General features: G+C 46.9%; 1 protein-coding gene across 1 annotated transcript in view; it reads left to right on the forward strand.

The window, feature by feature from the left end:
- Positions 1-16,366, forward strand: part of Cdh13 (cadherin 13) — a 1,043,248-nt gene that overhangs the window by 387,618 nt on the left and 639,264 nt on the right. Inside the window, exon 3 of the mRNA XM_032888181.1 lies at positions 2,814-3,022. Coding sequence (XP_032744072.1) covers positions 2,814-3,022 — 209 coding nt within the window. The remainder of the gene's footprint in view (positions 1-2,813; positions 3,023-16,366) is intronic.

A 16,366-nucleotide genomic window follows, 5' to 3' on the forward strand; every position in this document is an offset into this window, starting at 1 on the left:
TGTCACCGAGAGACATAGAAAATAAAGTTCCTGGAAGTAACATCGTACGAGATGAAAACTGGGGAAAGCCCTGGCGCTCATTGACAGAATCATCAACGCAGAGACATCCTGTACTATGATCCAATGACTAGGGTCCGTCTAGTCTTCAGTGATGACTAAATGGTGATTTGAGGAAACTACTTCATGTCTGAACCTCACAAAAGTCATGTTAGGTGAATGAAGTCAAGCACAAGAAGAACCTGCTGAGTGGTTCCATTACCCAGTAAATGCAATCAATGGTGTTGACTCTCTGGTTCCATCACTGCTGATGGTGTGGCCTCTAGGGGGGAAGGGAACCACTGTAGTCAATAGGGAAGAGAACCAGTCACGTTCCATGTCATGATCTGAGGGCTGGGCAGACAGCTGTGTGCTGACACCTGGGAAATGCATTGAGTTGTATGTTCCATGTCTTATTACGAAGTAGACAAGGCTGCCATGTAGAGCATCAAAAGCTCCTTATTGGGAGTTTTGCTTTCTCTGTCTTTAGTTGCCTTCAGTCAGCTGCAGTCTGAAAGTTTTAAGTCCAAAACTCTACATGCATACACACACACACACACACACACACACACACACACACACACACACACACACTTGAGAGGAGAGGGGGGAGGAGGCAGAGACAGAGACAGAGACATGGAGAGACTGACAGAGTACAAGAAAGAGAAACACATAGTGAGGCAGAAACAGAGAAAGAAAGGAGAGGGAGAGGGAGGAAAACAGAAAAAAGAGAGAAGAGAAGAGAAGAGAAGAGAAGAGAAGAGAAGAGAAGAGAAGAGAAGAGAAGAGAAGAGAAGAGAAGAGATGGGGAGACAGGAAATGAGAAAGAATGAGAAAGGGAGTGAGTTTTATCGTTTGTAGAATAAATAAACCTGGTACAGCCAAATACTGGAATATGTTATCGTGATTAGGATCAATATAGTGATTTGGATTCTATCCACATAGCTTTTATTACAGAAAAGTGTTGTAATTGCTCTTTTGATTACTCATTATTGTTATCAATTTCTTACTATGCATACTTCATACATTAAACTTTATCATATGTATATGTGTGCATAGGAATAAGGATATTATGTATTCACTTCTAGCCAGGGTTTCAGGGATGCACTGGGGCCTTAGAAACATTGAAGAGAAAGCTCAAAAGTTCTAAGCACTTATGCTCACTGGGGCACTTGGGTTAGGTTCCTGGCACTGACACTAGGCAACTCATAACTGTCACTTCAGCTCCAGGAGCCCCTTCTGGTCTCCACAGGCACTTACACTTGTATGTCATACATACAGATAGACATACAAATGAAGAAAAATGAGTCTTGGAGGAAATACCCACTATGACTAAGAATGTACAAGTATAATCCAATCCCATGCTCACCTACAAGGATCCCCAAATCAATAGCAGAAGGGAGACAGGCAAACAGATATAGAACACATGGTGAGAGAGAGAATATTAGAATTATGGGCCTGGTAGAGAGGCACCCCAGAGGGGAGAATGGTTCACTGTCATCAGCCACCACTGGTACTGATGTGTAAAAACCAAGTTGCTCATCCAAGAGCTGCTGACTCTATTTTTCTCACATGGTTAAATCATGACCTCATCTACCCATTTCCCACATCCCCAGAACCTCTGTCTCTATCTCTACCACATGCCCTTAGCCTGCACCAAGCCAACTGATTTTCTTGACTTTCCTTCATGCCCACCTCCAAACCTCCCTCTCCCTCTCTCTCTCCCTCTCTCCCTCCCTCCCTCCCTCCCTCTCTCTGTCTCTCTCTCTCTCAACATCTGTGATGGAGATCTCTGGGACTTCAAAGAACTCTCCTGTGATTTCCAACCCAGTTCTGCACTAAAACCAGAGCACATACCTACTGCTAGTACAGTCCATACTGTAGGAGAGTGGATGGCTTCCAGGAAGCACCCCAATTTCCTGACTCTTCTATTTGCTTCTGAAAGACGTTTTCAGAATGTTCCTCCACTTGCCAACACCTCTGACCCATTTCCAATTCGCATCTCATAAGTGCCCGTGGCTGTGCTCTTTCCCCGAATCTGTTTGGCACCCCCCGTGCTTCCACGAAGACACATTATATCTTGACTAAGCTTGAATGCCTGAACTTCTCCACCCTTGGCAGAGCCTGCTGGTTTCAAGTTGCAGCTCAGTTGTTGTCTTGTCAGCACCATCTCTGATGCTTCTCTCTGCTGTGGTTCTGCTCTAAGGCTCAGACATTGCAAAAACAGGTCACTTCCTTCAAACAAACTTGGCCATATCTGACCCTTACTTCTTCATCCACAGCTCTTAGTTAAGGCCAGGGCATAGCCTATTCCTCAATCTCCTCAATGCTGAGCCTAGAAACTAAAAATTGACCAAGGCTGTACCTTTTTGTGTTTTCCTTTTTGAACTGATCTCCTATAGCCCATGGTAGTCCCTTAGTGTGTTGTGTAGTCAAAGATGACTTTTTCTAATGCCCCTGCCTCTACCTCCAAATGCTAGGGATTATAGGCTCCCATCTCCAAACTTGAGCATCGGTGGATCCCAAATACAGAGTGTTGTGTGGTCCTCTCTTCCAAATGAGTTGCCTCCCAAGACTAAGTTTGTGTCTTGATTGGATAAACTCGGTCAGCACAGTCCTCGTTACTCTGAGACAAGTGGCTTGGATCAGGGCAGAGGGCATCTTTATGGAGTAGTAGCACACACTCATACACCCATGTTTAACAGATCAGAGACTTCTCCGATGTTAAGCCATCCAACCGCCTCACCTTTCTTCTACTGTCTGTCTTCCTTCCTTAGTGACCTTCAGTGACTGCAAGGGCAACAAGAAGCTGCACTATGAGGTCTCAAGCCCATACTTCAAGGTGAACAGCGATGGCACCTTAGTGGCCGTCAGAAACATCACTGCGGTGGGCAGGACCCTGTTTGTCCACGCAAGGACTCCTCATGCCGAAGACATGGCAGAACTCGTGATTGTCGGAGGGAAAGACATCCAGAGCTCCTTACAGGTAACTTGACTGCTTGGCATGAGTTGCAAGAGCAATGTTAGTGTCTGTATCACGTGGGAGATGAGGGTTTCTCATGTTGGTCTGGAGTCTTTCTGGGGTTGTTATCATTGCTATGAGAGACAAAAATCCAACCCGAAAAATAAAAGGTGAAGGAGAAGGCATTGGGAATGACGCAGGGGTTCTTCATGTAACTGACGTATTTTAGACTTCCTTCTCCATCGAGCACGTCTCTGTATTGGTACCTAAACAAGGGCATAAGCTCTGATTTGCATCTATCTTCTGATCCCATCTTCTTGTTCATTAGCTCTGCTCTGCGGGTATCCCAGTGTAGAGGTTCCCTGACACGTCTACTTCCTTCTCCAGGCTGAAGTCGCCTGACTTTATCTCTCCCTTGCGATACCAACCAAAGCCTGAGATTGACTCTCGTTGGCTCTAATTATATCACATGACCATCCCTGAACTAGACATGGAAGCACTTGTGACCGTCTGCATGACACCGTGCCCTTTCCTGGAGGTGTCTCCACCTGCCTAATATACTCAAACAATAATGCAAGGGCTGTTATCAGAGAAAGGGGGATGGGGATTTGGCATGCTGGGGACACTGTGGCTCTTAGATTTATAGCAAGGTGACCACTGCACACAGAATGACTTTTTCCCATCAAGTGGCACATATTCCCTTTCAGATATTTATGTATGCAAGTCGCTGACACTCCCACATATGCGTATAAACCTGATGAGTGTCACCTGTAATGTAAGCATAATTATTGTCTGGCACATATAACATTGTGTCTGCTATAATCCGCAGGCAATTCTTCCTTCTCTGGGGCTCATTGACTCTGGTGTTTTCACTAGAAGTTTTGACTCCCATAAAACAAGGACAGCAGTGGTGGTAGTGTCCCCAGCCAGATGTGGAGAGCCTTTTCCCCTACCCACTGCCCTGGTTCTCTCTCCTCTCTGAGAAGCCCGTGAGTCTCCCCATCTGGTGACACACAATCCTGCCTCATCAGCAGAAGATGGAGAGTGCTGCCCCAGTTGAGTAGCTGAGAGGGTAGAACTGGCAAAGGGAGCTGCTGCCTTCATGCCAACATGGTCTCCAGGATCTTAGGGGAGTGGTACAAGTTCTCTGTCTGCAGACTGGGATGGCTCACTAGTGGTCCTGCGTCACGTGGCACTGTGCCATCACACTCATGACAGATGGCTGAATGCCCTTGGTTGGGGTGGAGTATCTTTCCCAATGCACCACTTGTGGGAGTAACTGTCGATTGATCATGTATAGATGTTTCCAGGGATGGACTCTACTTACCATGTCTGGGCAGAACGAACTGCAGCATTCTCCTTTCTGTTTGTGAGTTTTCAAGTTAAGGAGAAATTAAAACACCACACATGCATGCACACACATTCATGCACATTCACATACACTCTCTTGAATCATTAATACTTTTACCTGTGATTTGATAATTCCATGCAGTATGCGGGGCATTTCGATCTATTTGCCCCATCATATTTGCCCCTGCTACTGTTTTATAAGCCCCATTCCTTCTGAGTTCTTTTCCAACAAGTCCCCCCCTCACTTTTTGCATCTTTCTTTTCACAACTCACTGGGTCCAACCTGGGTTGCCTGCATGAGCGTAGACTTGGGGCTTGGGGTTATTTACTGGATTAGGGGCCACTTCCTAGTAACTAAGTCACTAAAAAAGGTGAGTTCCTCTCTCTCTCAGAAGTCATCAACCACCAGTAGTTCCTCAGATAGGGATGGCAGAGTGTGAGCCCCTCCCCCATCCACGATGTTGACAGGCTTAGTTTTACAGGAAGTCACAGCTGCAGTGAGTTCTGGAGTACAAAGGCCGTGTCATATCCAGACGACACCACTTTAAGGCACTCCTCCCCGTCCTCTGGCTTTTTCATTCCCTCTGTCCCTTCTTCTTCGATATTCCCTAAGCCTTGGGATTGGGTTGATACAGATGTCCAGTGACAAGCCTGTGTAGGGACAAATGCCCAAAGAAACTTCTCTGACCAAGGCTGTGGGCAACACTAAGCTATGAACATAAACATTTAGAAGGCGTTGGACAGCATGCCTGTTGTTCAACGAACCAATAGTGGCCACTGATCTTTTTAAAGACAGTAGGACACTGGTGACTGTATTCGCCAGTGGAAACAGTGGCAAGCCTGTTTCTTACTAGCTGGTGCTGTTTCCACGGCATCGCACTGACGGGTGAGAGAGCAACTTGGTCAACAGCACGAACAACAGAGCTGCCGGATTGTGAGACCAAAATAAATAAATAAAAAAGCTTAAGAGAGTGTAAATGGTACGAAGACCAAGAGAGAGGATGGTTACATAAGGAACTAAATGGTTCTAATGGGCACGGTTTGCCACCATTAAAGCTTCATATTTGTAGTAAGTAAAAATGCCATCCCGTTTGCTCAAAAGATGGAAGGGGGAATTCTGGGTACTTCTCAGGACAGTGGCCTCCCTTGAAGGACGGAGAGCCTGGGGTCCGTGGCCTCAAGCTTTGGCTATGACAGTTGGCTCTCTTGAGGCCCCGTGACGTGCTTCCAGCAGCGCGCCTCCTCCCAGCCCCTGTTGGTTCCCATTTGCCACTGTCTAAATGCACCGTGGACTGAGCTTGCCTGAGGTTGTTCACTTCCTATAAAGAACAGGAGGTGGGGGTCTGCTGACTGTTATGGCTTTCAGAGGGCCAGACGCCATTAGAACAGGCTCCAGGAGCCTTGACAATGTTATGAAGCTCAGATGTGTCTGTAACAAAAATATCTCAAAAAGGACAAGAGGAAAGGAAACAAAACGGACAGGAACCTGGAGAGTAAGACAGCAAGAGAAGAGAGGCAGGCAGACAGACAGACAGACAGATAGACAGAGGGAGGAGAGAGAACAGAGGAGAGTATGGGCATATATATATATATATATATATATATATATATATATATATATATATATATATATGCCCATCCGTTCTTATACAGGCACACACGCGCATGCATGCATGGGAATGCGCATGCACAAGTGTACCTGAGCATGTGGAGGTCAGAGATTCACCACTTGCCATATTTTCTTCAGGCAGGCTAATCTCTCTCTCCTTGGACACAAAGCTTATCAATTCAACCAGACTAGGTAGCCCACGAGCTCCAGGAATTCTCCTGCCTCTGAGGTTAGAGTCAGGCCTCAGTGCACCCCTCTCACATGGGTCCTGGGGATCTGATTTGAGATCCTAATACTTACAGAGCAGGTGCTTTGCCAACCGTGCCATCTCACCGGCCCTGAGTTGGTATTTGAAAAGGCCCTACTGTGTGGTCAGGCAGGGTGAGGCTATTGGGGACTATAAGAGACTATCGATAAGTAGGAACATTCTTTGCTCTCCTGTCACTGTAATTGATCAATGTAAGGGGCATTAACTTAGGGTCACTGTTTCAGAGATTTCACTGCTGATACTTGGCCCTGCTGATTTGGGGCCCATGATGAGGGGACTGCATGAACCCTGTGGGAGCATACAGAATACAGGATAGAATTGGGGTCAAGGCAGAGCTTTCCAAGCCATGACCCTTGTGACCCACTTCCTCCAAGTAGGCCATGCTTCCTAACAACTCCAGAACATTCTGAAATAGGACCACCAGCTGGTGACCACATATTCCACATATCGGCCTGGGAGGAATATTTCATCTCCACAGCACAACTGTGCAAGCCTTAACCTGTTGTCCTATCAGAAGGGAAAGCAAAGGTACATAGGGATGGTTTCAGGACTAGAGGGACAGAGATGTAGAAGCGAGGGACACCGCGTGCCTTCGGAGAAGGGAGAGGTCAAGAATCCCACGCTGTTTGTGTGCGGGGTTTGTGTGTGTGTGTGTGTGTGTGTGTGTGAGAGTGAGTGAGAGAGAGAGAGAGAGAGAGAGAGAGAGAGAGAGAGGGAGGAGGAGAGAGAGAGGGGGAGGGAGAGAGAGAGAGAGAGAGAGAGAGAGAGAGAGAGAGAGAGAGAGAGAGAGAGAGAGAGAGATACTCCTTGGTTTGTATGGGGCAGCAAGTGTGGGGCACTCAGGGCTATCCCCATCTTGCAGAGAAGGATCTGTGAAGACTGACTAGTCCAAGGTCGCTCAATGTCATTGGTGAGATCTGTGCAGTCACTCTGGCTGCCTCTGGCCTCCTTAAGGTGCTGCCCTTTCCTGACCTGAGCTGTCCCTTGAAGGACGGTCCCTTTGGAGAGTGAGGAATGTGCCATGAGGTCATACCTCCTGAGGGGAATGACTAATCGCCGACAGGATGCATCTCTCCTTAGCTCTTTGACCTTGGGTAAATTGCTGTTCCTCCCAAGCCTCCATTTAGTTTGAGTTTATCATCCATAAAGAAGAGATGGTAATGGACCTCCCAGGGTCTTCACGAGGATCAAATGAGACAATATATGCAGTAGTAACTGGTAGCATTTAGCTGGGGCTACAGTAATGGCCGCTGCTGATGCTTATGTAATGTGCTGGGAGCTCAGCCCTCCCCTGCCTCATTCACTCCTTGTGTCCCAGGACCTGCAAGAGTGGAGAGCACCATCATCTCCACCTCATGGGTGAGGAGTGTGAGAGGCAATGATGGTGTCCCTGGTCCAAATGCACAGCATGTAGGTCGTGGGGCTGAGGCTCAACTCCAACTCCTCTGTTCTGAGCAGGGGTGGGGACTCGACATCCTCCCAGTCTGGAACCAAGCAAAGGTCACATTCCACAGAGACTACAGTACCAGTGGCAAGTGGGAAGAATGATCTAGAGTGGAATGTCATAGGCTCCTCCTGTTCAGGACTATTCCGACTCTCGCTGTCCTATGCCTGAGACTGGAAGGGTATTTTGCAACCCTGTACTCATCCTTAGCATGACCCACACTGCACCTTGCTTCCATCCCTACCCAGGAGTTTGAGACTGGTCTTGTCACTCAACTAGAAGCACTGCAGCCACAACTGGCAGAGGCAAGTTCATCCCCTCGGGATTAGGTGACCCACTCCATACTCCCCGTAGGAGTGAGAAGACAACATCTGAGACTGTTCTGCATTTGGAGATGGAGTTTAAAAAAGAGGGAGCATTGAGTTAAAAAAAATCACAGGAAAAGTGGGCAAGCAAAGAGGGTTTTAGGCTCATGTAAAAGGCAATTGTGACCTTTGTAGGAACAGACAGGATGAAAACCTTTGGGAATCTTGAATCAAGTAGACATGAGAGCAAATGGTTAAAGTGTCGGCCACTACACTATTCAAGAATCTACTTCACGGAACCCTTTAAAGGGTGCGAACCTCCACATATGTTTTAATGGATTTTTTTTCTCATCTTTACACTCTCCCGGTGAGGTTGGTCATGTTATTCCCCCACCATATGCACACACGAGAACTCAGCCAAGAGCCCTAATTTGAAATTGACAGAAAAGAAGATGGAAATGCAGGCTCTTCTGTTCCAACACACATCTCTTGATGCTCTGTTTGCAGGAGGACTGCTCTGGGCAGGTGCTGCCATTTCCCGTGGGTCAAGAGACTTGCAGTATATGGATGGCTTAGAGCTGCATAGAAGTAACTGGGGGAAACTAGATGTACAAAGTGTGGCTTGAAGGAAGAATGGGCCAAAATGTGTATCTGGCTGATTCTGTTTTCTGCTCTGGAAGACCTAGATGAATGGGACTGGGTAGGACTGAAGTAGATAGGCAGGAAGTTAGGTAAGGCCTGTGCATATTGAACTAGAGGCTCTTGAGACGTCTTGATAGGCATTTCCAGGTGTTGGTGACTAGTGTGGGACAATTCAAGATGGCCGGACTTTTGCTTTAGAGTAGAAGTGAGGAGGCTCACATCTCTACACTTCTGCTTACTGATTGTTTGACTCTGGACAAGTGACTCACCGCTCTGAACCCTGACATCTTCATCAATGAAACAGGGATAGGAATAGAATCCATGCTCTGTGTCTTTCCACTGGGCAGAGCAGAGGACCTCAAGCAGTAGAGGGGTCCACAGGGTTTCTTCGGTGTCCTCAGAAGACATTGCCTCAGGCTGAATTTATTGACTGAGGCTGTAAGACTGAGTCAGAGAAAGTGGTTCAAAGAAGGCAGAGGGAAGGCATCTCGGGGTGTTAGGGATGACACCTAGTGAAACCCAAACTGGAGAGACCGTAGTTGCTAAGTTTATATTTCCATATTGAGTAGGATGTACATGAAATTGTCAAAGAGAAAATTTTAATCAATATTTAAAATATATAAAGATCTCTGTAGGACAAATGACAGTCCCAGTTCAGCTGTGAGGAATGTAGCTTAATGGGAAGCCTGTTTTCTCTCTCTACTCCATGCTGTATGACGTCATGTACAATGGAAACCCCTCCATCCTGGACTTTGGCGTGTTCGTGGCTTAATTATAAAGCAATCTCTGACTCTTCGGTGGGCTTCCCTCTAAAGCTAATACTCGGCTGTACTCTGTAAGATCGCCTTAGGTCTGAGTTGAGCAAGACAGTTTAAATCTCCAGTCTTTTGACTGGCTTTGAGTTATTGTTATGTGAGTGGAGAGGTTAGCCACCCATGCACAAACCAGTTCACTGACCTATAGAAGGTCTGAATCACCAAAGCGAGCCTGAACCAAACTGTATCTTCCTGTCACTAACCTGGCTATCTTGCACTGCCTGGTCAGGAGGCTCTGGAGAGGTACTGAGGGAGTGGGTGGGGCTGAGGGGGGGTGGGTCAATAAGCCACACCCACATTCATTAGTGTGTGAATGGGCACCTGGTCATTCATGCTTGCGTGTTCACCTGCGTGCAGAGCTTCTGAGAATTAGCTGGGAGAGAAATCTCTGTGCTGTACCCGTCATGGAGATTCATCCTTTTCCAGGCTGCCCATCAGCACCTGCGTTATTCGTTTTATTTTGTTATTTATTTATTTATTATTCACTTTACTTCTGCAGTCTTATGACTATGGAGGATAGAGAACCAGATGGGGTCTGATCAGAACTTAACACCACGGGACCCGCAGGGATTAATTTTGACTTAAGGTTGGAGAATTGAGCTGAGTATGCCTAGGTCATGCAGGAGCCTCGGTTCTGAGGAATATGAACGCCCTGGTCCAGTGGCTAGGTCCAGGAGCGGCCCTACTACCCATCCAACTCCTTCTCACCTCCAAGGGGCTTTGCCTGATGTCATCCCTCCCAGAGTCTCCCCGCGTCTGTTCTGAGGAAGGACTCCACACGCACACATCAACAGCCTCCCTCTTAACAACGCCTCTTCTCTCTGGCTCTCCTAGCTATTCCGGATGCTTTTCCTTGTTTCCAGGTTTAATGCCTTGCTCTGCTCTGCAGTTGTAAGCTTCATGGGGGACTGCAAGAACACAGCTTCTTTCTTCCTTTCACCCTCTGCCCCTCCCTCTCACTCTTCTCCTGTCTCCCTTACCCCCTCCCCCCCGATTTTCTTCCTACTGTACAGCATTGCCCTTCCCTTAGCACCTAGCAAGTGCAGGCCGCACAGTCAGGCCTTTATATTCGTGTTTTGAATAAATGAATAGAATGATACACCTCACTCCTATTATTCCTCCATTGAAACTTGCCACCCCTGATAGGAACCCACTGTGTCTGTAGGTGGACCACATCTCCCTACTCCTTCACAGTCCCCCCACATCTCTGTGTCTGTCTCTGTCTCTGTCTCTGTCTCTGTCTCTGTCTCTGTGTCTGTCTCTGTCTCTCTCTCTCTCTCTCTCTCTCTTTCTCTCTCTCTCTCTCTCTCTCTCTCTCTCTCTCTCTCTCTCTCTCTCTCTTTCTAACTCTGTCACTTCCAATGTCATCTCAGTGGCTCATTAGCCAGCACTGGCTAGTCTGGCTAACCCACGAATGCTTCAGGCCCTCCTTAGATGGTCCTGCTTTGGAAACGCCTCTCTATCATTCCCTCTACATGGTTGGATCTTTCCCTCCACACTTCTCTTTCAGGCTGCTCAGTTCTGAGCCTCTGAGCTCAAGGATTGGCACCCAGGTAGGGCACTAAAAAAACAAAACAAAACAAAACTGGCAGGAATCCCAGCACAGACCATGTCCCCTGCTCTGGTTTCTCCGGCTGTAAAATGGGTTCATCAGAGCACCACATGCTGCGGGTGTCATGGCAACAGAATGAATGAGCTATCTGCAAAACACTTAGAATGATGACTGAAATGTTTAAGTGGCATGGCAATGACAATTATTCCTCATGACTGGGCTGTCAAAGCCAGATCCATAATATATGCTTAGTGAATGAGGGAGGCAAGTTGGGAACACTAATCCTTGGGCTTGCCCAACATCACCAATTGCTCTCATTCCTAATGTCACAGGCAATCCGGTATTCCAGAAGGCTGTAAGCGGCAATCCCTACGGCGAGGTGCCTTGTTTATATAAGTCAACGGCCAGACTTCTGGAGAAAGGATGCTTTATATCTCTGGGTCTATTTAATAAACACCAAAGGCTTGGCAGTGTTTAGAAGTTAATTAGGGGTGATGTATACTTCTTTCCTGGAAGTCAATGCACATAAAACCTGGCCCCCACCAAAAGGGAACCTGAACTTTAAATCAAGTCCCTCAAATTAAATGTAAATACTATTCATAACTGTTGCCTCGTTTTTTGTCATCTTAAGACCCCCTTGACAATGAAATGTAAAAGGTGGTTGCACGAACCGCAGAGGTTGCGTTCAGGGCTTGTATATCTTTGTGTTCATCATCACAGCGAACGTGTAATTGATATGACATGGTTCTGGCTCCTGATCTGGCTCCAAGGATGGATGCAAACTGCTTCAAAGCAGCTAAAGGAAAACAAACAAGCAAACAAACAAACAAAAATCCAAGCAGTCATGGAAAGAGTCACTTGCGGAAAAAGTCATTTGCTTGTTTGTTTTTAAATAATAATATAACACGCACTGCCAACCTCCTGGAAGCCTGCGTTTCTATCTACGGCTTACCAGAGCCTTTGAGTTCCATTGCATAAGTAATTTGAGGGTATCCTGAGTAACAGACCCCAAAGCCTTGGCTCCAGGGCTTCTGTCACTGCTCATACACACTCTGGGGAAGGATAGCCAGGTCGCACACTATTTAGGAGACCCTAGACTTGCCTCAGGTGTGCCTCCAATCATATGGTAATGAGTCATCACCTAGATTTCTGGTGTCAGTTTTCCCATCTATACAATGGGGGCATTACCTGCAAGCATGGAAGCCATGATAAGATACATGACATTTAAGAAGGCTTCGTGTCAATGTAAGTACCTGATAGATGAGGGGTGATAGGAAAGACGGAAAAGAAGACTCAGAGCCAAAGGTTAGAAATTAGGAGGGTTGTCCAGTGAATACTGTGGCAGCTCTGAGTTTAATTCTCATAGGTCGTACATACTTCACAGTATCATGGGAAACAAAGTCACAAGCTAGCAGAGACAATGGCAGATGAACATTGGATATCTTTACCCATCTGGAGGGCCTCCCTGTTCCTTCCTCCAAGATTAACAAAACATTCAGCCCCTTGCCTTGAGCTTAAGCCATGAGCTTCAAGTGTACCCCTCTTATCCTTCCATGAGTCAGCAGGCCAGGAAGTCTGCCAGTAGACCCTGGCCTGACTTGATTCTGCCTGACAGGCAGGCTTTCACAGAAGCAGGCAAAATGGCTCCTACCATCTCTTGGTCTCCCAAGTACCCAGTCAATAGTCATTTATTTAACCTCTCCCTTGTAGGCTTATATTTTTCAAAACCTGCTTTAGTAAGTCTACTTAAAAGCCTTAACAGGTAGTGGGAAAGAAGGGTTAATAGGGCAACGGATGGAGGATGTGGACTTGTTTAGAAACGGTTCCTTGGGACAAATCAAATCTGCGTTGTCAGGGTATCGGCCGTTCAGTTCACACGCAGGAGCACCGGTAGCTCGATCCACTTTCGAACACCGTTTACGAATCAGCAACAGCAGCTCAATCCACAAGAAACCTCGAGAGGCTCTGCCGATTGGCCCGAGTCTGCGGAGGTGGCAAGAAGCCACCTGAACACCACCAGAAGTTCTTCGCTACGTTTTTCTCTACGAAGTCAGGACAAACGATGATCAGAAATAGTGGCAAGGCAAACCAACACCACTGGGCTTCATCCGTTGTCCGTTGGGTTCTATTCATACCCTTTCCAGACATCACGTGTTCTCTCAAGCGTCCACTCTACCAAAGCATCACATGTTGTTTTTCCAGGAAGCTTCCGGAAAACCACCACGTGTCTGTTCTCAGCCAAACAGCCTCCGTGTGTCTGCTTCAGCAAAAACATCCTCTCATAAGACAGTTTCCAGAAAAACATCACATGATACAACTGAGTCTCCAAAGAAACCAAAAATTTCTACTTAACCCGGCTCCCTAGGTTTCCTAGTCACGTATTCTAGGCAAAAAAAAAAAAAAAAAAAAAAAAAAATACTCTGTACAGTTGTTTCTTGGGTAAACTTTAACCTGCTTCAACCCTGAGCTACCTGAATGCATCCTGTCTCTTTGGGACACTTCAACCAGCTCATAACTAAGGCACCTGTATGCAGGTGATTTGATTTGATTTCTGCAAAGCATTCAGTCTATGTCTGCTGCTCTCCTGTTTTCTGGATAAAGCACCAAGACCAAGGCAACTTAGGGAAGAGAGAATTTATTTTGGCTTACAATTACGGGGGCAGGGCGGGGGCGGGGGTAGGGGGTGGCGGTGGGAGTGAGGGATGCAAGACAGTGGGGAGCAGGAAGCCAAGAGTCCACATGCAAAGGCAGGCCGGAAGCAAGATTTTAGTTTCAAGGTTCGCTCCCAGTTCATACTTCCGCCAGCCAGGCTGCACCACCTAAACCTCCCAGAACAGCGCCACCTACTGGGAATCAGGTGATCAGGCGTTCAAATGCCCCAGACTGTAGGAGAGACCTCACGCAAACCACCACAGAGATGCTCTCACAAGGAAAGTAGTTGGTTACGTGAAATGATTAGCTTAGCCCAAGACCTCTTCACACTGGTCGGGGACGACGCAGATTCTGTAGAGATAGTCAATTAGGTCACGTTCTCTTGCATAAAATATGTTTATAAATATCCCCATGGAGGACCAGGGTATGCATTTACTGTGACCGGAAAGAAAGGATGAGTTAAAGATGTAGAAGCTTAATGGGTACCGATTTAACAAGCTGTAATTCAAACACCTGCGAATTACCACCCTCCATGGCAAGAGCCTCGGAAGTCACTATTAAGGAAAATTAGTATCCATTTAACTGTCACCCAAATTGGGGGAAATATACAGCTCAAAAATGGTCACACGGAGCCAGGAATTGGGCCTTGAACGGTGTATTGGGCTGTTCTGTTTTGACACATGCCTAAATTGTTGTGTTTATAGCTCTTAGCTGCAGGATAGCATTCAAATACAGATAAAAAGGCATCCTTCGATTCATTAATTTAAGTAGATAACAGATTGCTTTGTGGATCATAATCTACAAAAACTATATTCTGAAGATTAATTTTAATTGGAATGCTTGGGGAAAAATAATGGAATGTGGAGATAACCACATCCAGCCTCTTTTCAGCCTGGGAAAACCGTACACGGTTCAGCCCGGAACCCCAAAGTCACACGTGTCCTTTCAAGTTCTCGTAGCATCCCGCCGAACAGAACCAGGCGAAGTCAATTCCAATACGATATTTTTATTGAATTCTCTCGTGTGTTCCACATCGCACCTCTAATATGTTGTCGTTTCCATAGTCGATCAACGCTAAGAGCGTCAACGATGCTTTTTAAAAAAATGTTCTTCTTTTCGTGCCAAGTCTTCAAATGTTTAAAGTCCCAGTTAGCCTTCTGCTGATGGGAAAAACCATGACCAGAAGCAGCATAGAGGAGACAGGGGCCTATTTGGCTTTTACTTCCAGAGAGGATGGAGCCTATCATGGTTGGGAAGGCACGGCAGCTGGGGCTGAGGCCAGTCGAGCAGTCAGGATCAGGATATTCACACCAGAGAAAGCAGGTGAACAGAGAACAGGAAGTAGAGCCCAGTGTAAAGCCACCCCCTCGTGACATACTTCCTCCAGTGAGGCTCCACTTCCTACAGGTTCCAACACCTCCCCCACACAGCACCACCAACTGGAGAGACCAAGTGTCCAAACACATGAGCCTCATGGGAATAATCTCATTCGAACCCACAAGGACACAACGTCACTGTGAGCGTACAGTTTTAAAGTGCTCCCTAGTCATTGGTGGCAAGATGGCACACATGAGACATAGTTGTCCTTAAGAGCTACTGTGTATTTTGACAGAAGGATGAAAAGGCCAGTCACTGAGTGTTCATCCCCACAGGGTGTGTACTCATGGGTCATTTCTCCAGTCTCCCCAGATGCACTGTGCCTAGAGGGTCTCAAGTGTCTGCCTCTGGTGATGAGGGGCGGAGCCAGGGCGTGAGCTGAGCCTTCTGCTTTGAGCATAGTCTCGGCTGTTCCTCTAGTGATGTCACCAGCAGTGTCTCCACGGCTCTCGGCTAGCCAGTGAACACAAGAGGAGGTGGCAGGAAAACGAGAACTTGTTGATGAATGAATACGGATCCAGAATTGTTCAGAGCCCCTAACAAACATTTTAGGTCAGTAGACAAGTCTTGTGCTGTCAGGACACTTTTGAAAATTCTTTCCCCATGAACAGAATCTCAGGGAGAAAGAACATCATTGGAACAGCCTAAGGCTTCTTCTGTAAATGCTTGTGAGCCAGAAGCCATATTCATCTTCAAAGTTAAGTCTGGGCAAAATGACTCATGTTTATCAATTGCGTCTAATGTTATAAATTATAATTTTCCACTTTGTCTTCATGTGCAATTGTCTGATTCAGTCCTCACAAGAATGTCCTGGGGCAGCAAGGGCTTCCCCCCACCCTCGTTGACATCAGGGATCCGAGACCCATAAGCCTAAAGTCTTGAGTCATGGAGCGGGTTCAATGCCACATTGTTCTGACCATTGTTAGATTTCACAACAGCCACATAGGGCTTTGAAGTGAGCAGAATATGAGATTTCGAGAGGTGAGGCTTCCCTCGCCGTCTGATAGAATAGGATAAACAGATAAAAGGCCTGTTTCCTAGGCTCTCCCGAGCAGTTCCACTCCGCCACCTTTTACAGTTACCATAAATCAATCACTGGAGTCATCTGAACTGAAGCCACCGGAAACAATGACCTCCCTTTCAGATCAAGTCTTCCCTCCAACTCCTCGGGAAGTTCTGTGGAGGGGCCTGCCCACTGTGGGCTGGGTCTGCAGTCAGCTCCCAGCTGCTCGCTCCTCTCAGAAAGTTCAAAGTGGAGAGAGTAAAACCACTCCAAAAGAAGGATGCTCTTGAGATGTCCTCAGACAGGGGCCTGAGCCCTGAGCCACTGTGGCGGTATGCTGCTTTCTCACTT

Source organism: Rattus rattus, chromosome 17 (genome assembly GCF_011064425.1).
Source record: "Rattus rattus isolate New Zealand chromosome 17, Rrattus_CSIRO_v1, whole genome shotgun sequence".
In the NCBI taxonomy this organism is placed as follows: domain Eukaryota; kingdom Metazoa; phylum Chordata; class Mammalia; order Rodentia; family Muridae; genus Rattus; species Rattus rattus.